Source organism: Mercenaria mercenaria, chromosome 7 (assembly GCF_021730395.1).
Source record: "Mercenaria mercenaria strain notata chromosome 7, MADL_Memer_1, whole genome shotgun sequence".
Classification (NCBI taxonomy): Eukaryota; Metazoa; Mollusca; class Bivalvia; order Venerida; family Veneridae; genus Mercenaria; species Mercenaria mercenaria.
In genome coordinates, this window is record NC_069367.1 from 2,874,743 (window position 1) to 2,898,813 (window position 24,071).

At 36.4% G+C, this 24,071-nt stretch overlaps 1 protein-coding gene across 6 annotated transcripts; it reads right to left on the reverse strand.

Moving 5' to 3' along the window:
* Nucleotides 1-832: 832 nt before the first annotated feature.
* LOC123555132 (cytochrome P450 1A1-like) lies at nucleotides 833-23,310 on the reverse strand. Of its 6 annotated transcripts, none has more exons than XM_045345742.2 (11): nucleotides 23,182-23,310; nucleotides 18,611-18,799; nucleotides 18,200-18,277; nucleotides 14,350-14,448; nucleotides 13,852-13,945; nucleotides 8,809-8,964; nucleotides 6,222-6,436; nucleotides 4,887-5,015; nucleotides 3,956-4,060; nucleotides 2,313-2,447; nucleotides 833-1,694 (listed from the first exon to the last, which is right to left on the reverse strand). In XM_045345742.2, exons 2-11 carry the CDS (start codon nucleotides 18,756-18,758, stop codon nucleotides 1,348-1,350), a joined length of 1,506 nt encoding a protein of 501 aa, XP_045201677.2. In that variant the 5' UTR covers nucleotides 18,759-18,799; nucleotides 23,182-23,310; the 3' UTR covers nucleotides 833-1,347. The 6 variants fall into 6 exon arrangements, with proteins under 6 accessions (XP_045201677.2, XP_045201676.2, XP_053403353.1 ...); XM_045345741.2 differs by lacking the exon at nucleotides 23,182-23,310 and adding an exon at nucleotides 22,325-23,054; XM_053547378.1 differs by lacking the exons at nucleotides 8,809-8,964; nucleotides 23,182-23,310 and adding an exon at nucleotides 22,325-23,068.
* Nucleotides 23,311-24,071: the final 761 nt, after the last annotated feature.

Sequence of the window (24,071 nt, forward strand, 5' to 3'; positions counted from 1 at the left end):
GACATAATTGCAATGTGTCTAGTCAAGTTGTTGTCCACGATGGCAATGTGTCTAGTCAAGTTGTTGTCCATGATTGCAATGTGTCTAGTCAAGTTGTTGTCCATGATTGCAATGTGTCTAGTCAAGTTGTTGTCCACGATTGCAATGTGTCTAGTCAAGTTGTTGTCCACGATGGCAATGTGTCTAGTCAAGCTGTTGTCCATGATTGCAATGTGTCTAGTCCAGTTGTTGTCCATGATTGCAATGTGTCTAGTCAAGTTGTTGTCCATGATTGCAATGTGTCTAGTCAAGTTGTTGTACATGATGGCAATGTGTCTAGTCAAGTTGTTGTCCACGATGGCAATGTGTCTAGTCAAGCTGTTGTCCATGATTGCAATGAGTCTAGTCCAGTTGTTGTCCATGATTGCAATTTGTCTAGTGAATTTGTTATCCATGATTGCAATGTGTCTAGTCTGTTGTACTTGATTGGAATGCGACTAGTCAAGTTGTTGTACATGATGGCAGTGTGTCTAGTCAAGTTGTTGTACATGATGGCAATGGGTCTAGTCAAGTTGTTATCCATGATTGGAATGTGTCTAGTCTGTTGTACATGATTGGAATGTGTCTAGTCAAGTTGTTGTACATGATGGCAGTGTGTCTAGTCAAGCTGTTGTACATGATGGCAATGGGTCTAGTCAAATTGTTGTACATGATGGCAATGGGTCTAGTCAAGTTGTTGTACATGATGGCAATGGGTCTAGTCAAGTTGTTGTACATGAATGCAATAGGTAGATTTTCATGAATCATCCTCTCAGAACATGTGATTGTAATGAGTCTTTATTTCAGAACTTGAGATTTAAACGAGACAGTCTTTATTTCAGTGCATGAGATTTTTTTTGAATTACAAAGTACAAGGTTATTGAAATAATAATACTACATCATCGTAGACATTCAGGATTTTTGTCGTTATGATATCATTCAAATATCACTTCATGCCAAACAGTATTATATCACAGCGCGTGTAAATATACTGTAATAGGAAAACTTTTCGCGAGGGTTCAATTTTCGCTTTATTCGCGAGGCCCTTCATCTCGCGAAAGCTAATCCTCGCGTAAATATTTACCATTAGTATAATTCAAATTAAAGTAGAATACCATTTTAACAATTTCGCGAATATTAAACCTCACGAACATACTTAAAATTTCAAACTCGCGAATTTTTGACACAGCAAAAATATGTGCTTTTACAGTAATGTCACTGGCGTTGAGAAATGTTTATGAACTAAGACAGTACTACATATCACAGTATAGCAAACTCACTGGAATATTTACGATATTAGAATTCAAGAGACTAAACGCATTATAATGCTCAGATTCTCTTTTCTACGACGACCTTATAGGGTTTGTAGTCGAGACCGTTTATTCCTCCAACTTGGGTCAAATCCGGGCATTTTCCAGAAACCATTTTCCACTTGTAACGCTGCATCAAGCACGCAAAGATCAAATGTAGCTCTGGTTTTGCGACGAATTCTCCGAGACATACTCTTTTTCCAGCTGAAAATGGCAACCAGTTGTTTGGTTTAGGCCCTAGCTTTCCTTTTGAGTCCAAATATCGTTCTGGAATGAAACGATCAACTTCTTCCCATGCATCTGGGTCATGGTGTAGGGCCCAGTGATTGATTGCAACAGTTGTTCCTTTAGGGATCCTATAGCCAGCTTCATGAAAGTTCAGAAAAGATCATTTACATATTGTAACAATTTCTTTCGAAGGCTCATAATGCCTTTTTTTGAAAATGTGGCTTCCACAATTTTTGTTCAAAACATAGAATAATTATATCTGTTTGCTGTAATATTCTATTTTCTATAATTGTTTTTCTCATATATTTACCAAAGGTATGAATACTAATTAACATAGTGGAAAATATTACTGAATCCGTTGTTTATGATTACCTCCCTTTATGGCTCTAACTATATAAATTCATGTGCAATTTTGAAAGAAGAGTTTTTTTTAACCAAAACATTATGCATAACATCTAAATGGACAACTGCTTCTTTTTTTTTTTAACAAGAAATTTAAAGCATTATGGAAGTTTTAATTCTAATAGTTCATAACGATCCTGTTTTGTTTGGCGTCTTACAAAAAAAAAACGTTTACAAAACTGAAACCTGCTATCAATTGAAACAACGATTCTTTTGTCTCGTTAACATGTAAGAATAAATAAATAGCACCATGTACTAAGTTCAAGCTAGCGGTATCTTGCACAAGTTTATACCTAATGAGAAAATGCAATAAGGTTCACCGTAAATAGCCAAAGAAATCGAAATGAAGCTTACCAACTTCAGTGTCACAAATGGTCTTATGTTGTGCTCCTAATGGAGCAACTGTACCTAGACGCATGCATTCATGTAACACAGCTTCCGTGTAACTCAGATTTGGTCGATCAATGATGCCAGGAAGTCTATCCTTGCCTGCAAGTTATAAAAAACTTATTAAAACACCTGTTTGATAATTTTAACATATATATTCTATCTGATAAATTTATGATTATATTTTTTTACAAATAAAAGTATTTGTTACACTTTCGAATCAAATGTTGGTAAATATTGATGAAAAATAATGCATTTTTATTGTAATGATTTTTCACTGCAGTGAGACATAATTTCTACATTTTCACAGTTTTTTTTTTCATTCTTAGGCACTAATGTCTTCATTTGAAGAGAAAAATGTATATGGATAGTAATGTAAAATATTTCAAGTCACATATAAAATTTACAATGACCACAAACCGTACACGGTATGCATTACTGTGGAGATTTTTTAATCCAACATAGACACATTTTCCACAATACATCCATACATTTGCTTCAAGAAAACGAAAAGAAAAAAGAATGTTGAATAGTATGCAGTCGAATGCAAGTCAACTGAAGCCGGGTACCCTCATATTGCCACATTTCAGAAAGCGGTCCGCAAAATAAAAACCTTACTCTTGGTGTCAAGTAAACAGCTCGAAAACATGCAAATATAAGCATAAAAGGTGCCTTATTTTAAGTAAAATACATTCCACGTGTAAAGAATGCTCCTCCGGTTTTTCGTTAAAATGCGCTAAAGATAAAAAAGGATATTTTCGACTACAACACGGGAGCATTTTTTTCACCGAATAACTGCTACATACACTTAACTTTCGATTTGAGACTTGAAACATTACGTCGATATTATCGGAAATGCAAGTTGTACGCAACTCGTGCAGCTACACTTTTAAGTTTAATATATTTGCTGATGCTGTAAATGTAACGTTTTCATTTTGAGTACAAACGTAGTGTCAAGCTTTCAGGCTGTTTATATAAATTCTCCGAGAAATCAGATAAAAACATACCGACTGATAGTTACCAAAATCATAAATATGCTAAGCCTTCCTAAAAACAAAGAATCGCACAGGTAAACACACGATTCTTTAACAGTCACGGATGTCTTCAAAGTCAAAACTGACGCCAAGTTCTAAATGGGGAGTAAACAAGGTAAGAAACGAGTACGAACACTGGTAGGGGCAGCGCATTTGGCGTTAGTTACTGATACAGTAAAACATTCTATGGTTTATATTGCATCTTTAATGCTTCAAGAAGAGGTTTTTATGAAAGAAACAAGACGCAGATACCAGATGTCAATCTGCGCAGAATTACATATACGTCCCTGGGAAAGCATTTCAAAAATAAAAATCAGGTATTAACAGCACGTGAATTGCCTTGTTTGCACAAGTTTTCTCCCGTTAACACATGGGCGGATCCAGTGAAAAAAGTAGCTTTTATGCAAGAAAGTTAGGGTTAGGGTTATGTGGAATCATTGATTAAGGACTTTCTACATTCATTCATTTTGCTGAGTTATATTCACATCTTGCTAACGAATGCCTGGAATTTGTAATCAAATTCGCTCAGCAGAATGCTTTAAAGATTAACAAGAATTAACAATAAACGTCCCTTACCTACAACTCTGTCAAGTTCATCTTGCACCTTATCCTGTATGTCGGGGAAAGCCACCATGTGTAGTATCGCAGCTTTCAGTGTAAATCTCGACGTGTCAATACCCGCTGTAACAAAAACTGGAATTATATTTTACAGATAAAAGTAGTTCGATAAATCAGCAGGGAAATTTTGTTTTAAATGATTAAAGTTTTTCAGTCTTAGTCACAGACCATACACAAATATCGAATCAAAATGTGAAAATGTTTATTATAGCACGTTTTCTGGTTTCTGTCTGTCAAGTGAAAGATATATCTCACAATTCATAGACATACGTGGTTATTGCTGACCTGACGTATACCATGTTATGATACTAGTAATACCTGAAAATGGCAATGAATTTCCCTTTCTTTTTCAGCTTCACTTAATTTAATACAAAGAGAGTTTTATGGTCAGATTCTTTATTTTTGACGACCTGTCACATGTTTTTGCAACGTAACATTTTTTATACAGTGTTATATTTTGCGATGATTTATTTCGATAAAAACTGTCACTTTCCGTTTCCCGAAATTTACTGTGTAAAACAGTGCAAACTTATCGTGGTCTGTATGAATATCATTTTCATTAAAGAATATTATTCCAACAATTTTAAGATTTTCTTTTATATAAACAAATAAGGATACCGTGTATTGTCTTGTTGATTAAAACACGTTTCGCAAAATGACCTACTTTTGACTGTTCCGGTTTACTCCGTCCATTTACGCCTAAAAAGGATTCCAGATAAATACCCCTTCCTGGTGTAATTCGAACGTGTTAGAATGGAAATATATTTTAGTTTCGCGTGCTTTGTTGGCAAAAACACGTTTTTTTCTTTCAGATGCGTCTGAAACAAAAACAATGTTTTATTTGCCGACAAAGCACACAAAACTAAAATTTAATTCCCAAATGTATTACCAAAGAAAATGTCGGATATCGTCTGCACAAGGTGTTCGTCAGTTAGAGACTTCAGTGTTGCAGCACCTTCTTCTTCCACAGCTTCCGTACGAGCAAGGATCAGAGTGTCTGTGAAGTGACGGACGTTGTCTGCAAAATGTACTTAAGAAATAATTTATAGCAAAAGAGTGTTTTATCACTATTTATGCACGATTGGTGTTTATACGTCGGGCGTAATAATATCACGAGGGCGCAGCTCAAGTGAAAATATTTGTACGACGTATCACCGCCCGAGTGTATAAATAGTGTTAAAACACGATTTTGCTATAAATTATTTCGATTCTAATATGCCTTTAATCTATAACAGTAGATAAAATATAGAAGCGCTCTTTCTTTGTCGCAGCAAAATCTTTGACGTCACCGCACGTTAACGTTACGTCATTATAGCGTAAGAGTGTTTTAACAGAGGCAAGCATATCAGAATTAAGCCGGTTATTATTGAAGGAAGGTGAGGCTAACCCCTGTGTTAGCCGGTATAACATACAGATTTCTACATATATGCAAATTACGATAACTTGAAAACCCGCAAAAGGTGGAATACCCTTAAGATTCGACTATGGATATGAATGTTAAGGATGTGAATTCAGTCAAACAGTGGAATTTGCCAATATTTTCCAGTTCATTGTCTCAGTGCGAGTCCCTCTCAATCGCCATTGTAAATTTTTCATTTTCATTACATGATCATGTATGTAAACATAACATAATGTTCGAAGAATCAAAGTAATACGGGTAAACTGAAGGTTTTTTCTGGTAATGGTAAAGCAAATATATGCGTGCAAATTGTGGACTGTGACGAAAAAAGCCCTGGAGCGCCTGTGATGAATTACAGATTTCGGAATACACCGGATTCAAGCGATTTAAATGATAAGCATCTTAAATGCACATATTTTACCATACTAATCCTAACCCTAACCTACATATTATACACTAAACGTGTGCGGACATCCAATATTTGTGCTCCGACTGATACTCACTTCTGGACATGTGCAGTAGACCGCTCAAGGTTTGTAATGAGCAACATCGCAACTTTGTGAATTATCTTTTTTCACTACTAGCTATAGTTTGTAAAGTTACTACACATAATTCTAGCTCTCTATCCCATATAACATTTCTTTGTTTTCTTAAAATACGGGAAATCCACAATTTCCTCGAAAAGTGATAAAAAAGGGCCATTTTCCGGGAAAGAAAGAACATGTGTTATCGATTAGGGTTTCCCATGGGTAGCCAGGGCTTAATTTCATATAAATATGTTTAATCTAACGACATTTGTATCCTTTGGAAATAGATTACTCTTACCTTTCTCAAACGTTCTCTTAGCCTCTCTCAGCTTATTTGTAATATAACCATCATGCACGTCTCTCACGAACCCTTCCACGACCTTAAACGCGTTTGTTTTGTAGAGATATTTCAGTCCGGGAATAAAATCTTCCCATGTTCCTATTCCAAGACTCTCTGCAAGGAAATCTTTCTTCTCAAGCATGTAGTTCACCTCTTTGTCCTTAAAACTGTACCTACAATTAAGCAAAGCACTGAAAGTACAGAAAGTCTGACGAACGAACACAAAACACTGAAATAGAAACTGAAATGTCAAAGGGGACAAACGAATCATATTAATTTTGCAACTTGCAAAAGGTTCTGATTTCAAACTATACACAGGGGTCGCAATTGGGGTATTGTGAAATAACTACAAATAGAAGCAGTACAGTGTACATGTAACAATTGTAACTGTAAATAAAACTTTCATATGGAAACTTTGGTTTCATTAGATAAAAAGCAAAACAATGGCTTTAACAATGACTCACAAGCAAAAAGTATCTAAAACGTACTGTAGTCATAATTGTCATACTTGAGGTAAGAGTGAGGTTAGGTATACCATAAACGGTTTAAGCTCCCAAGCGGTGGTTGTGCCACTGAGACGGTGTCCCACTATGTTCTTTTATTTGTTCGTTTTGTTCTAGTGTTTGCTTTGAGTGAGAGTGTGTGCGCGTCCACGTGCTGGGTTAATGTTTTGGAACGTGGCTTTTCCTGTTGGATATTTATCCTCGTTTTTTAATAGGTACTTACCAGTAAAATCTTAGTCTCGTCTCCCTTTACAGGCCACCTCTGTCGCCACAAACATATTTATCAAGATTTTATTAATTATGTTTTCATCATTTGATATAATATTTAGTTATTGAAACTGTTTTGGATATGTTCTCTGAAATACAAGTCTAATAGGGGTGGAGGATGATACAATGAAACAGGAGGACAAACGTGGCCCTAAGTCGCTCACCTGACCTTGTCTATTTGTCCTTGAATATAAACGCATGACACACTGAATCATGAATGCTTATATCTATGCATAGCATACAAAAACTTAAAGCAGGCCAAATGCCTCCAGTTGAACAAAATAATGTGAGTGAGGACATTAAAATGAATCTATATACCAAGTTTGATGGAAACTCATGAAACGGTTAATGAGAAGAATTTGTCTAAAAGGTTTTCTATGTTCAGCTCTAATGGCCTCATAAAGGGGACAAAATTAAGAGATGACCCTAAAATAATGCTACAACCCAAGTCTGATGAAGATCCATGTAGTGGTTTATGACAAGAAGTTGTTTAAAGTTTTTTTCTAATCTAATCTTTAGCGGTCCTAAAAGGAGCCAAGTGTCCCCATTTCAACCAGATCAAGAGAGGACCTTACAATGATGCTACAAACAAGTTTGATGAAGATCCATCAAACAGTTCACCAAAAGAAAACGTTTACAGTTTTTTCTTCTTCTATTTTTAGCTCTAATGGCCCATAAAACACGGCGAAGTGCACATTATTGAAAAAAAAACATGAGAGAATACCTTATAATGAAGCTACAAACCAAGTTTGATGAAGATCCATCAAGAGGTTCATGAGAAAAGTTTAAAGGTATTTCTATTTATAGCTCTAGTGGTACCAAAAAGGAACAATGTGTCCTCGTTTGGACAATATAGAGAAAGGACCTCACAATGTCGCTACAGACTAATTTGATGAAGATTCATCTCGTGGTTTAAGACAGGAAGTTGTTTTTCTACTTTAGCTCTATCGCTGTCACGTGTACATGTCGCTACCTTTGTTAGTTTCCAGTTTTGAAGGTATCGCCTTACTTATAGCTATAACGAAAGATGTGTAAACTTTATGGTCAGAGGGGATAAAAAAGTGCAGTCAATCCTGCTGCCTGCTGCTTCACACATTTTCTTCCTTAAACGTAACCAAATCCATACTGTGACATTTAATTTTGCAATTACAAACATGCTAACAGTAACGGAGGCCAAAAAATCAATTCACATTTCAAAAACTTGAACATTTATCTTTATTTTACATTGAATGAAGACGGCCAGGATTTTTGTACCTACTAATCCCCAAAGCGGAGTTCTGTCAGGATATTTCCGGCCATAAAAAAAATCGTTACATGTAGTAATACTTACTAGAAAGTCCGAGGTGACGTGTGCATTTTTTTTTTCATCTCGGTGCCATGATATATTAACCCGCGGGAACGACATATTGACTCATGGGAACGAATGAGTATCTCGCAGTCACGTGGCGACGAGATACTGACTCATGGGAACGAATGAGTATCTCGCAGTCACGTGGGAACGAGATAATGACTAACGGGAACGAATGAATATTTTGAAGGCTCGTGGGAACGAGATAATACTTCACGGGAACGAATGAGTATCTCGCAGTCTCGTATGAACGAGATACTGACTCATGGGATTGAACAAGTATCTTACAGTCGCGTGGGAACGAGATTCTAACTCATGGGAACGAATGAATATCTCGCAGTCTCGTGGGAACGAGATAAAACAACAGCACACATTTCACCGCGAAGCTTCCATAATTTAGTTTTTTATGCTTTTTACTTGTACCTACTTTCCTCCGAAACAGAGTCCTGTTAGTATATTGCCGACTATATAGTTGATATATTCCGCTGGATCGAACACTCGAGATATGTGGTCAATCTCAACAAAGGCTGTTTCGACTGCATCATGGACTCGGTTTTGCAAAGCATCACCTTGCATGTAATGACTAATGGATAGAAATAAGTAAACGCCAATTTGATAATCTATAAATATCAAGTGAATGAAGTATTGCCATGCAATACAAAGTTCCCTACTGGTAGGCACCTAATTTTTTTCTACTGCAGTATAACACAATGAACTGATATCTGTCAATGATGTATAAACAATATTGTATTATATATATAATATGTTATAACAAAACACTTGGATTAAAATTTGCATGTATAAAAGCCCACAGTTGTTTTCATGTGGAATATTTTGGCCAATTATAAAAAAGTTATCATACAAGTTATTTATAGATTTATAGTAACAACAAAGGGAAATTGTTCCTGGAAACAAAAATCTATTATAAGTCAACACAAAACTCTTTACAAGGTAGAGCTAGGTCAAAGTACACATAACAATTCGATGTAACATGCATGTTGTACCACAGAAAAGTGGTCTCGATTTTTCCCTACTGCCAGTAATAAAAAAGTGACATTATAATCTATTTATAGTAAAACAAACGGACGTAATTCTAAAATCAAGGGTGCCTCATGGTGGTGAACATTTGTGCCAAGTTACATCAAAATCCCACCAAGCATGAACAAGAATTGCTCCGAACAAAGTTATTCTTAAATTTAACCTTTGGCCTCCAAGTATGACCTTGACCTTAGACCTAGGGACCTGGTTCTTGTGCAAGTCCATCCGTCTTATGTTGGTGAACATTTGTGCCGAGTTACATCAAAATCCATCCATGCATGAAGACGAAATGCTCTGGACACAGTCATTTTTGTATCTGACCTTTGGCCTCTAAGTGTGACCTTGACCTTAGACCTAGGGCCCGAATTTTGCGCATGATATGTTGTCTCATCTAAGGCAGTATTTGTACCGACTGATTTGTAAATCCTGTCTTGCATGACAAAGTTATAGACCGGACAGGAAAAAAATCCTACTGAACTTTGATCTCCAAGTATGACCTTGACCTTTAAGCTAGGGTTCTGGGTGTTGTGCATGACACGTCATCTCATCATGGGGAACATTTATGCTAAGTAATATTGTAATCCCTTGATGGCTGAAAGAGTTCTGGACCGGACAGGAAAACATTTCTATTAAGGTATTAGGCCCCTAATAGTAATGTTTGAAAAATGGCATTTGCTTGGTATATTCTTACAGTTGACCATGCTTCACACTTATATGCAAATTTTTAATAACATTTACTGTGCCGTTTTTTATAAATTTTGTGTAATTTATGGTATTTCCTAAAGCTCAAGTTGAGACAAATTTCAAAGTGGTGGCCTTTATCTAAAACGTTTTCAGAGAATTCATTATTCCATTATTTTTTATGGAAGAAACATCAAACTATTGGTAAACAATCATAACACTTAAAATAAAAACTGTCAATATCATTTTTTCTAGGGTGCCTCGAGTAAACGGATTTAATCAGACAGAATTCAAACTCCAATATTGAAAAATTATGGTCGAATCCTGCGGGTCTGTTTTGAATTTTGCTCACATCATTCAAAAATAACCTTGAGGCAGAAGTAAAACCTACCTACATTTCTTCCACAATATGTAATCTAAAGAATGAAAGCAAAATAGAGAACTTTTACCGCATGTAACTCAGTAGTTTTTAAGATGTCTAACTCTACCCCTTCTGCTTTAGAGGTAAATTCACTTTGAACAGCAAGAAATCGCATATCAAATGATTTTTATTCCACTTTTGTACAATAAATCAATAACAAGTCTTAAAAGAAGTAAAAACTTACTAGAAAAAAAGGAAAATAAGAAAACAAATTTTGGTCCCAGTAGGGCTTGAACCTACGCCCCCCTAAAAATTGCTGTCAAGGTAGGTTTATGGTAGGAACTGAATACTCTTCAAAAAGGAGGAACTCTATTATGGGCCTAATACCTTAACATTTGACCTCCAATTGTGACCTTGACCTTTGAGCTAGGGGTCCGGTTTTGCACAAGACAGGCTGTCTTATCATGGGGAACATGTGTGCCAAGTAATATTAAAATCCCTTCATGGATGGCAGAGTTATGGACCGGAAAGGAAAAAAGCGCTGTTGACCTTTGACCTCCAACTGTGACCTTGACCTTTGAGCCAGGGGTCCGGCTTTTGCGCATGACACGTCGTCTCATCATGGGTAACATTTGTGCCAAGCGATATTAAAATCCCTTAATGAATGACAGAGTTATGGACCGGACACGAAACAAACCCTGTTCATGCCAGGTTAACTTTTGACTGCTAAGTGTGACCTTGACCTTTGAGCTAAAGGTCTGAAAGTTGTGCATGACACATCGTCTTATTATGAGGTACATTTGTGCCAAGTTATATCAAAATCCCTTCAAAGATGGGAGAGTTATGGACCGGACAGGATAAAAGCCCTGTTGACTTTTGACGTCCAACTGTGACCTTGACCTTTGAGCTAGGGGTCCGGATTTTGCGCATGACACGTCGTCTCATCATAGTAATATTAAACTCCCTTCACGGATGTCAGAGTTATGGACCGGACACGAAATTGCGGATGGACGGACTGACGGAATGACCAGTAGGGGACTAGTAATGTATTAAACATACATTTACTTAACTAATTATAGAGTTACAGGAAACATTGTAGACCTGTACAAAATTATTATTTTATGAAGAATAAACTGAAGCCGTTCAGCAACACTCTACAAGGGAAGCAACTCATATAAGACTCAGGTTGAACAGTAATAAAATGATACAGTGTAAAGATGGTAAATGAATAATAAATTAATTGTAGCTAGGCAACACACTGTAAAATATAATATATAGAAAAACGGTGTTTTAACGTTGTTAATACACGGATCGAAGGAGGTTATACGTCCGCGAAATAATTCCACGAGGGCGTAGCCCTAGTGACTTATTCTGGCTACGTATAACCGATTTTGAGTGTATTAATTTAGGTAAAAGAAGATTTTACTATATATTATTTCGATTCTAATATGTCCTTAAGCTTGTTTTAATAGAGACAAGCACGTTATATTATAAAATTTATCATGATCAAATATAATATAAGATGCATACATATTTAGGAAGGTACATAGAAGGGGTCCTAAACTATCACTCTGTCAGAGCACTACTATAGCAAAATAGTTAAAAATCTCTGATTCTATTATTATTATTATATTATTATACCAGATTTATAAAGCGTCGTTTTCATGATAAACACGTTCAAAGGCGCTTTACATATTCTGCAGCCACACAGGGCGCGAAATCATCCTCTAATAGTACAGACACAGAGCGATCTGACCAGAGGGACAGAGTGAGATAAAGTCCCCAGAACAGACAGAGAGAATTTTTCAGATACAGACGTGTCCGGCTAACTTAGCCTAGCTCTTTTCGAATAGACAGTCTGGTTCTTTAACGTGCCCGATGTACAGCAGCGATACACGCGAAGCCATCTTTCCTGGGAAGAACCAGTACAGGCCTCTAGTTAGATGGGAGACACTCAAGAGCATCTCAAAAATTTCCAGTGCCTGGACCGGGATTCGAACCCCGGACCTCTGGATTGACAGTCAAGCGTGTTACCACTAGACCATCGGCCCACCTCTAATATATATAGATATCTAGATATGTACGAACGCCGAGTGTTACTGTTCGTTATGCTTTATAGTATACGTATGAACAGTTGTCGTTCAAACTACAGTCAATAACACTGCCATGGGCAACCTTTCAGAGGTAGACCAGTTCAAATTCGCCAAGTATCCGGTTCAAGTTCCGTTTTGAACATACTTTGACCGCGGTCACAACAATGTTTTATCTGATGTCGACTACTGGTTCATAAAGCAGTTAGCTTTCATACCGGCTGTACAATGTAAAATATCTTTATTAACTGATATAAAATAGTTAGTCCCACAGGCATTGAGACTTAAAGCAAAATCGGCCATATACTGTAAAAGCATATATTTTCGCTGGGTCAAAAATTCGCAATTTTGAAATTTTGAGTAGCTATGTTTGTGAGGTTAAATATTCGCGAAATTGTAAAAATGGTATCCTACTTGAATTTGAAATACACGTATGGTGGATATTTTCTTACAATATACAAATGCAAGGTCAACTACTATCATACCTATCAAATGAGAATATTATTACGAATTCATGTTGATAAACACCTAAACTGGAAATGCCAAGTTAAACAAACCCTAAAAAAATGTAATACCAATTTATATCTTCTCTTACGAATAAAACATTACCTAAGCTTACATTCACGAAAGTTATTTTACAATGCCTACATTCTACCACACCTCGATTACTGTTGTACAATTTGGGGAAACTGCAATGATGAGCTACTAGAAACTGTTCTAAAATTCCAAAAGCGTGCTGCAAGAATTATAATTGATAAAGATTTCAATGCTCCATCATCAGAATTATTTCTTGAAATGGATCGCATTTTCTGACAGAATAAAATACAAAAAAGCTATCCTAATACATAAATCAATAAATAAGCAATCCCCTGACTATCTTACTTCAAAATTTAACTACAACCAAACATCTGATCGTGAACTTAGATCAAATCAAAACAATGAACTAAAGGAACCAAAACCAAGAATAGATTTTTTTCGTAAATCTTTGAGCTGCTCTGGACCCACAATCTGGAAATAATATACCCAATCATATAAGCTCTTCTGATACTCTTGCAAAATTCAATCAATCCTGTCTTCAATGGCACTTTCCTCAACCAAAACTACTTTCAGAAAATACTGTCTTCCAAATTCTGTAAAACTCCTGCATATGCAGACTATTAATGTATGTCATTAACTTTACTTAGAATATTTTGTATGTACTTACGCCAGGAATAATTTTCGCGAGATGTAGGGCCTCGCGAATATAGCGTAAATGAAACCCTCGCGAAAATGTCTGCTTTTACAGTATTGAAGGTTTTACCGTAAGGCTTTGGAAGCAATTCTCCTTTGGAGTTTCCATGTTGGACCGTAGCTGCTAAAGGCAATGTCCTTCCCTCCGTATGTAAATGTGTCCACTTAAAAAATAGTATCATATATACCGATATAGGAACCAGTTATGCTATAGACGATTTCAACTATATACATGTATATATATACAAACGAATATCTCTGTCGTCATAGTTATTACGTCAATCGCAAAAATTCAAAGGGGATCTGACAATATATGTGCGGCCAATATGGTGTACACAATCTTTTCTTACTTCAATATTTTCAAACAAATGTGTGTTCAGTTTATTTAAGGAACATATCAAAAGGTTATGAGGTTGTTCCATATAGAACATTATTTTAAAGCAAATACGATAATAAGAAACGTATCGCCATTACTATGGTAAAATGCAAAAACTGTAATGATTCGATTCAGTTAGAAATCGAGTACTCATGGAAAACAATAAAAAAATTATTATTCCATGATACATACGTGAATGTGTCAGCATTCGTCCGGCAAAATCTGTTGACCTTTTCACAAGTACCTCCATGGCAGTGTCGATTGTATTCACAAACACAAACGGAATAGGACCTTTAAGTAATATATAGATAGAGATAAGAACATAGATTATCTAAAAAGTAATTTTGTAGATCAAATATAACATAAGACCATATGTGTAACATTTTCGTAGATAAAAATAACATAAAAGACCACACGTGTAACATTCTCGAAGATCAAGTCTAACATATAAGACCATACGTGTAGCATTCTCGAAGATCAAGTCTAACATATAAGACCATACGTGTAACATTCTCGAAGATCAAGTATAACATATAAGACCATACGTGTAACATTCTCGTAGATCAAGTCTAACATATAAGACCATACGTGTAACATTCTCGAAGATCAAGTCTAACATATAAGACCATACGTGTAGCATTCTCGAAGATCAAGTCTAACATATAAGACAATACATGTAACATTTTCGTCGATCAAGTATAACATATAAGACCACACGTGTAACATTCTCGTAGATCAAGTATAACATATAAGACCACACGTGTAACATTCTCGTAGATCAAGTATAACATATCAGACCATACGTGTAACATTCTCGAAGATCAAGTCTAACATATAAGACCATACGTGTAACATTTTCGTAGATCAAGTTTAACATATAAGACCACACGTGTAACAATCTCGTCGATCAGGTATAACATATTAGACCACACGTGTAACATTTTTGTAGATCAAGTATAACATATAAGACCACACGTGTAACAATCTCGTCGATCAAGTATAACATATAAGACCACACGTGTAACAATCTCATCGATCAAGTATAACATATAAGACCACACGTGTAACATTTTCGTAGATCAAGTATAACATATAAGACCACACGTGTAACAATCTCGTCGATCAGGTATAACATATAAGACCACACGTGTTACATTCTCGTAGATCAAGAATAACATATAAGACCACACGTGTAACATTCTCGTAGATCAAGTATAACATGTAAGACCACACGTGTAACAATCTCGTCGATCAGGTATAACATATAAGACCACACGTGTAACATTTTCGTAGATCAAGTATAACATATAAATCCACACGTGTAACAATCTCGTCGGTCAAGTATAACATATAAGACCACACGTGTAACATTCTCGTAGATCAAGTATAACATATAAGACCACACGTGTAACATTCTCGTAAATCAGGTATAACATATAAGACCACACGTGTGACATTCTCGTAGATCAAGTATAACATATAAGACCACACGTGTGACATTCTCGTAGATCAATAAAATCAGGAAAATAGATCCCTCGGAAGCACCGAAAACAATGCAAACAGTGAAAATTGCAGACTCGGTTTGATTGAGTCTGTTCATGAGCAGTAATGTAAGTATAACATATAAGACCACACGTGTAACATTTTCGTAGATCAGGTATAACATATAAGACCACACGTGTAACATTCTCGTCGACATTTTCACAGATCAAGTATAACATATAAGACCACACGTGTAACATTCTCATAGATCAAGTATAACATATAAGACCTTACGTGTAACAATCTCGTAGATCAGGTATAACATATAAGACCACACGTGTAACATTTTCATAGATCAAATATAACATATTAGACCACACGTGTAACATTCTCGTCGATCAGGTATAACATATAAGACCACACGTGTAACATTCTCGTCGGCCAGGTATAACATATAAGACCACACGTGTAATAATCTCGTCGTTCAGGTATAACATATAAGACCACACGTGTAACATTGTCGTCGATCAAGTATAACATATAAGACCACACGTGTAACATTCTCGTAAATCAGGTATAACATATAAGACCACACGTGTGACATTCTCGTAGATCAAGTATAACATATAAGACCACACGTGTAACATTTTCGTAGATCAAGTATAACATAAAAGACCATACGTGTAACATTTTCGTAGATCAAATATAACATATAAGACCACACGTGTAACATTCTCGTAGATCAGGTATAACATATAAGACCACACGTGTGACATTCTCATAGATCAAGTATAACATATAAGACCTTACGTGTAACAATCTCGTAGATCAGGTATAACATATAAGACCACACGTGTAACATTTTCATAGATCAAATATAACATATTAGACCACACGTGTAACATTCTCGTCGATCAGGTATAACATAAAATACCACACGTGTAACATTCTCGTCGGCCAGGTATAACATATAAGACCACACGTGTAACAATCTCGTCGATCAGGTATAACATATAAGACCACACGTGTAACATTGTCGTCGATCAAGTATAACATATAAAACCACACGTGTAACATTCTCGTCGACCAGGTATAACATATAAGACCACACGTGTAACATTCTCGTCGATCAAGTATAACATATAAGACCACACGTGTAACATTCCCGTCGATCAAGTATAACATATAAGACCACACGTGTAACATTCCCGTCGATCAAGTATAACATATAAGACCACACGTGTAACATTCCCGTCGATCAAGTATAACATACAAGACCACACGTGTAACATTCTCGTAGGTCAAGTATAACGTAAGACCATATGTGTGTATGCGGGATTGAAGTGATTTTTGATCACATGCTAAGTATTACCAGTCCTGTGATCACTTCTTCTTTATATGATAATTATGTGATGATTTTATGAGACCATCTGTTAGAATCTGTGATCAACCATTGTATCTCATTATCTGATCAACAATTGCATCTACCAACAGCATTACTATTTAAAAAAAACATCTTTGGTATATGGTATCGTCTTAAAGGTAAACCATATCGGAGTAAAAAAGGAGACTATTTTATAGAAAAATTTCAATGGGTGAAGGTGCGGATGGAAAATATCTTGCTCGAGGGTAAAGGTTTAGGCGGTAATGAGGCTCTGTAAAGTTACTGCAAAAGATTTACCCGAGGGCTAGATATTTCCACCCTTACTTCCACTAGTCATGGATTCTTTTTCTTGCATGCCGTATTATTCAATTAATAAAAGAAATAAAGTAATACAAATGTTTTTCTTTGAAACTCATTTAATTATAGTAACATTATATAAATACCATATGGCAGCGTGTGTGACATTGATATTGTCAACCCGAGGGCAGAATGTCACCCGAGGCGATAGCCGAGTGGTGACATTCTGTTCCGAGGGTTGACAATATCAATGTCACACACGCTGCCATATGGTATTTATTTTATTATACCGAACAAAACTAAACACATAAAAAAGTTTTAAAAATGTTTCTGGTTCATTTAATTCAACAGTTTCATCTTTAGCGCGGTAATCAGTTGTGTACACACTGAATAGCGACGTCATTACAATATGACACTGTGTACAAGGGACGCAATCATATGGCTAAAAACCTGAAGCAGTTATTTGCCCTTATATGACATTCAAAATATCAGCGCGGTCACATGACCTGACAGTCACTTTCGCTTGGTCACGTGTCAAAAAGACTGAAAATGTTTCTGATAGTCAAAATATCTCCTTTTCGGGTAATGGGATTTTACCATTGTAGACAAAAGTGAGGTATAATAAATGAATTTACACATTCATTCATAACTTATAGCAGGTGAGTCATCTTACTCCCCGGGGTGTAAAACGAGTCAGCACCGGTAAAAGCATGCGAAAATTCTGTCCATCATGTAAGAGGTGATCGTCTTTGCTTTTCTTAAAAAGTGACTGCAACAGTTACTAATCTTTTAATTAGGTCATGCGTAATCGTTCTTTACATACATCATAATTACGTATGAACATACGTGACAAATTTTAAAGAAATATTCATGAATTACCTACGCCGACAGTTATCGCCGGTCCATATTTCTTTGACCATTCAAACGCCTGCTCGTGCAGCCTACTTTGATCGATTTCTACAAAAAATGGATAAAAAACATATCAGAAAAGTCACAGAATCTTATGTAATAAACGCAAACTTAAACAGACATAAAAGTTGATTAGCCTACAAAAAGCTTAAGAAGAAACAGTTACAGAATCCTCTGTCGTTAGCCTTTGAATACGACTTATGGTCTAGACTATATTTTATTTCATTTCATGCTGATAATTGAATCCGGACCTATCATAACCTTTATTGACTGTTATAATCCGGACTAAAACTTTCATTATGGCGCCTAATATGGCCGACAGAGGACGATGCTTTTACAAAGTAAAGTATTTCGTTCTGCACAATGTAAAAACAATCTTACGCAGCGCGTTTCCAATGAGAGGGAGTCCAGGGGGACCTGGCGGATACTTGTACTTCCACTTTTGTAGCGCCCAATATACGATGAGCCCGGCAACCACACCAACAAGACACGTGCTTGTTAAGGAACCAGGAACCAGGATCTCTAACATGTCAGTCCTTCTTTATATGTCTCTCCTTGAAGGTGGTGAATCTGATTTTGATTAAGAAGAAATATAATTTGTACAGAACTGATCATGTACTCATAGGTCTTTTCACTTTATTTGTAAATAAGTTTTAAAATTAATTTATAATCGCCACCGGTAACCCATATGAGCGACTCCTCCAGAAACTGTTAGTTATCTTAGTGGAAGGATAGTGCAAGGCGCTCCAATTCCAGAAGCTTCTCTGCTTTTAATCTCCTGACATCCCAACAAGATAGAGATTTTTCAACTTTAGTATAGGTTTGATAAACCTACTTTGCTCAAGAACTGATATTATTAAAAAAAACAAATGTTTCTAAACTGTCACAGATTTGCATTGATTCATAAGAAATGCAAATTTGTGAAATTATTATTACCTCCCTTTTGTCTATCTTGAAAATGCATTTGTTGATGAATTCCAAGTTACAAGCAGCTTAAGTATGTGCCTTTTGGCTCATATATCTATCAGATATCTATCAAACGGATATGTAAAACTAGATCAAAATCTTCTTTAAATAAATCTCATAAAATGTTGCTTATATGAATCAAAAAAGATTTAAAAATTAATAGAATGTTGCTTAAATCATTAATGTACGTCTTACTGTTAGGATGATGTTGTTTATTAATATGTACCTTAATTTATATAAGATAATTGAAAAAAGTAACAAATTAATGTTACATAAGTTCAAGCGAAGCAATGCTCTTTGCATTCTCGCATACCAGAGGCCTACCATGTTTCCCTGGTCTCGGGATACTGACGAACTCCTGACAGAGGCCTACCATGGTTCCCTGGTCTCGGGATAATGACGAACTCCTGACAGAGGCCTACTATGTTTCCCTGGTCTCGGGATAATGACGAACTCCTGACAGAGGCCTACCATGTTTCCCTGGTCTCGGGATAATGACGAATTCCTGACAGAGGCTTACCATGTTTACCTGGTCTCGGGATAATGACGAATTCCTTACAGAGGCCTACCATGGTTCCCTGGTCTCGGGATAATGATGAATTCCTGACAGAGGCCTACCATGGTTCCCTGGTCTCGGGATAATGACGAACTCCTGACAGAGGCCTACCATGGTTCCCTGGTCTCGGGATAATGACGAACTCATGACAGATGCCTACCATGGTTCCCTGATCTCGGGATAATGACGAACTCCTGACAGATGAGAATGTTGATTTTTTTTCTGTGGGTAGCAGATAACTTGACAGCAACGTTAACAATTGTAGACAAGTGTACGCCAACAAATCAACTTTAAGGTAGCAGACCCTTACAGCGACGTTGACAGTTGTAGACAAGTGTACTCCAACAAATCAACTTTAAGGTAGCAGACCCTTAAAGCGACGTTAACAGTTGTAGACAAGTGTACGCCAACAAATCAACTTTAAGGTAGCAAACCCTTACAGCGACGTTAACAGTTGTAGACAAGTGTACGAACTTGAAGGTAGCAGACCCTTACAGCGACGTTAACAGTTGTAGACAAGTGTACGCCAACAAATCAACTTTAAGGTAGCAGACCCTTACAGCGACGTTAACAGTTGTAGACAAGTGTACGCCAACAAATCAACTTTAAGGTAGCAGACCCTTACAGCGACGTTAACAGTTGCAGACAAGTGTACGCCAACAAATCAACTTTAAGGTAGCAGACCCTTACAGCGACGTTAACAGTTGCAGACAAGTGTACGCCAACAAATCAACTTTAAGGTAGCAGACCCTTACAGCAACGTTAACATGTGTAGACAAGTGTACGCCAACAAACCAACTTTAAGGTAGCAGACCCTTACAGCAACGTTAACAGTTGTAGACAAGTGTACGCCAACAAAGCAACTTTAAGGTAGCAGACCCTTACAGCAACGTTAACAGTTGTAGACAAGTGTACGCCAACAAATCAACTTTAAGGTAGCAGACCCTTACAGCGACGTTAACAGTTGCAGACAAGTGTACGCCAACAAATCAACTTTAAGGTAGCAGACCCTTACAGCGACGTTAACAGTTGCAGACAAGTGTACGCCAACAAATCAACTTTAAGGTAGCAGACCCTTACAGCAACGTTAACATGTGTAGACAAGTGTACGCCAACAAACCAACTTTAAGGTAGCAGACCCTTACAGCAACGTTAACAGTTGTAGACAAGTGTACGCCAACAAAGCAACTTTAAGGTAGCAGACCCTTACAGCAACGTTAACAGTTGTAGACAAGTGTACGCCAACAAATCAGCTTTAAGGTAGCAGACCCTTACAGCAACCAATTGTAAACAAGTGTACGCCAACAAATTCAACTTTAAGGTAGCAGACCCTTACAGCAACCAATTGTAAACAAGTGTACGCCAACAAATCAACTTTATTTTAGCAGACCCTTACAGCAACCAATTGTAAACAAGTGTACGCCAGCAAATCAACTTTAAGGTAGTAGACCCTTACAGCAACCAATTGTAAACAAGTGTACGCCAGCAAATCAGCTTTAAGGTAGCAGACCCTTACAGCAACCAATTGTAAACAAGTGTAGGCCAACAAATCAACTTTAAGGTAGCAGACCCTTACAGCAACCAATTGTAAACAAGTGTATGCCAGCAAATCAACTTTAAGGTAGCAGACATTTTAGAAGACTTAGAAAAAACAAATGAACGAGTTAAGAATTATGAAATTTGAAATTCTTTGCAATAAAATCAAAACATCATACTACTGTTTCCCACCAAGACTAGTTTTTTTAATGAAAATTTAACCAGCGGTTAGTTTAACAGCCGGTTAAAGTTTCGAACAACTGGCCCCTTTTAGAGTTATATTTCAACATTTTATAAAGCTTAGAGAAACAAATGTATGAGTTACTTACAACGAACACTAAAACGTCTCTACAGTAAAATTAAAACATCGTACTAGAGTTGCCCACCAGAACTAGTATTTTGAATAAAAAAATTAACAGGCGGTTATTTTAACAGCCCGTTAAAGTTTCGAAGAATGGAAGAGTCGAACTCTGCCACAGGGGATTCAGGTTTATGACGATTTACAAGCTACCTTGCAACGGATATACTGTCTAACAATACAGCTCAGAGCACCTGCACAACTATCTATTGTATTCGGAAACTTGTGGAATTTTTCATCCACCAATTTAATCACCTGTTAAATGACCTTCACCCCAGATATAAACAGGAGGTAAAAGTGGCAGGTGCCAGTTACGCATCTGGCCCGGGACCCCAGATATAAACAGGAGGTAAAAGTGGCAGGTGCCAGTTACGCATTTGGCCCGGGACCCCAGATATAAACAGGAGGTAAAAGTGGCAGGTGCCAGTTACGCATTTTGCCCGGGACCCCAGATATAAATTGGAGGTAAAAGTGGCAGGTGCCAGTTACGCATTTGGCCAGGGTACGTTTTTTAAATAAAATAGATAAAGGTACTTTACAGACATATTTATTCAACTGGTTATTTATGATGTTTATAGAACTAAGGATTCCTGCGTACGAGTAATTATTGTGTAAAAAAAAATATGTGCTTGAACCGATTTTCCTAGCTCCGTGTAGACGGCCGGGTCTAAACTCTTACCTGAGGCAACGGAAGTCAGACGAAATGGAAACGGTCATCCGTCCATCCAGATTCAGCTCAAATTTGCGGAAAAAGTAAACGGTTAAGAGACACTTTTATTCCCACCATTATTGTCGTCTGGTCACATGCTTTAAAATATACATGTGTTTTAGGTCAGTCAGTTGCAGATAATACGGTACAGGTCGCGCAATGTGTGCATTTTGAGCCATTTTTGCCTCAAAATTTAGTGTCCTGAAACCGGCGTTTTACTCATTTTTATCGCAGAAGCAACAGAAACGGCAGGCTGAAAATGTCACATAATGAAGTGCTAAGTATATGCAATACATCCGCTCAAAACTTGCCTCGAATTAATCAAAATTGTATTTTTTATGATTTTATTCGCACTGGTACCAGCGCAGATATGTGGAATTTTCAAATCTACTGTCCCTTGCCCCCAAAGATGAAATCAATACCGGCCTAGAGCCGGAAATAATCATACAAGTGAAAGTGATCTTATCTTAATATGTATGTAAAGTAATGGCAAACTGATTTCATGACGGGATAACATCAATTTACATGTTTTGTTTGTTTACGAAAATATGTACGTTAACAAAAGGTGTTACATTAATTATCGAAAATAAACTTTATTCACTTCATTAATGCATATAAAACTCGTCGTTAGTGAAGAAAGTGATCTGTAACAAATCGGACCAAAGAATAATTTTGCGTGATCTAAAGTGAACAACAATCAATATTTCTATTAAAGAAAGAAACAGTATACATGTATACATATCTTAATTAAAATAGATAAATAGTTAGTAATTATAAACGTCCATTCATAAATATAATTGACAACATAATACAAAATGTCAACTCACATTTTTAAGTCGTAAGTAACGTCCCTGATAATGAAAATATAAACTTCCGTTGAACACAGCCTGTAGTGATAAAATGGTGTGCTAATTATTAACCCTCTTTTGTCGTCCCATTTACACACCCGTTAATATGATGCGAGCAAAACTGTTCGGGGCGGACAAAACATTTCTCCGGTATCTAAGCTCGGATCAGTACTGGGGTAAGAATTTTCAATCCAATAATAACTTACTGCCAAATATATTTAAGATTTTTATTTCTATCAAAGTAGCATGAAAGAAAAACATGCCATGTGCTTCTCGTTTAAAATGAAGACATACTAAGTAAGTAATATCGAGCTGTGAAAGTGTAATTTTGTTGAAAAAAGGCAAAAATGGACATTTATCGAGGCATATTAAATTCACTTTTCAGTCTAGGGCTATTGTATTAGCTCCAACCTTAACATAATGTTTGCTCTGAATATTATCTAACTTTTTACAAAAGCAATTGTTACTAGCTTTCACTGCATAAACGCTCAACGAGTGATAATTTGGTCAACCGTATGCCCTGTATTTTTTTACTATTCATTTGAAACTAAAACTGATTAATTATTGCTATACAATGACATATTTAACGGCGTTGTACATTTAATTTAACAAACCTTGAAATATTAATGATGAAATGTAAAAACTCACACAAATTTAAACAAGAGTGCAAGAAAGTCGCAATATACGCCCATCTTAGCAAATATACACTAGCACCTAAATTTGTAAATGGAATTTTAAATCTGTGGTTGTGTAGTAATTATTTAATTCTTCTGTTTTTATAAGTTCACAAGAAAACTCCTTACCAGGTAGAGATACCTTAAAATACACCTAAAACTTGAAAGTAACATCTATGTTGTACCACAGAAAAG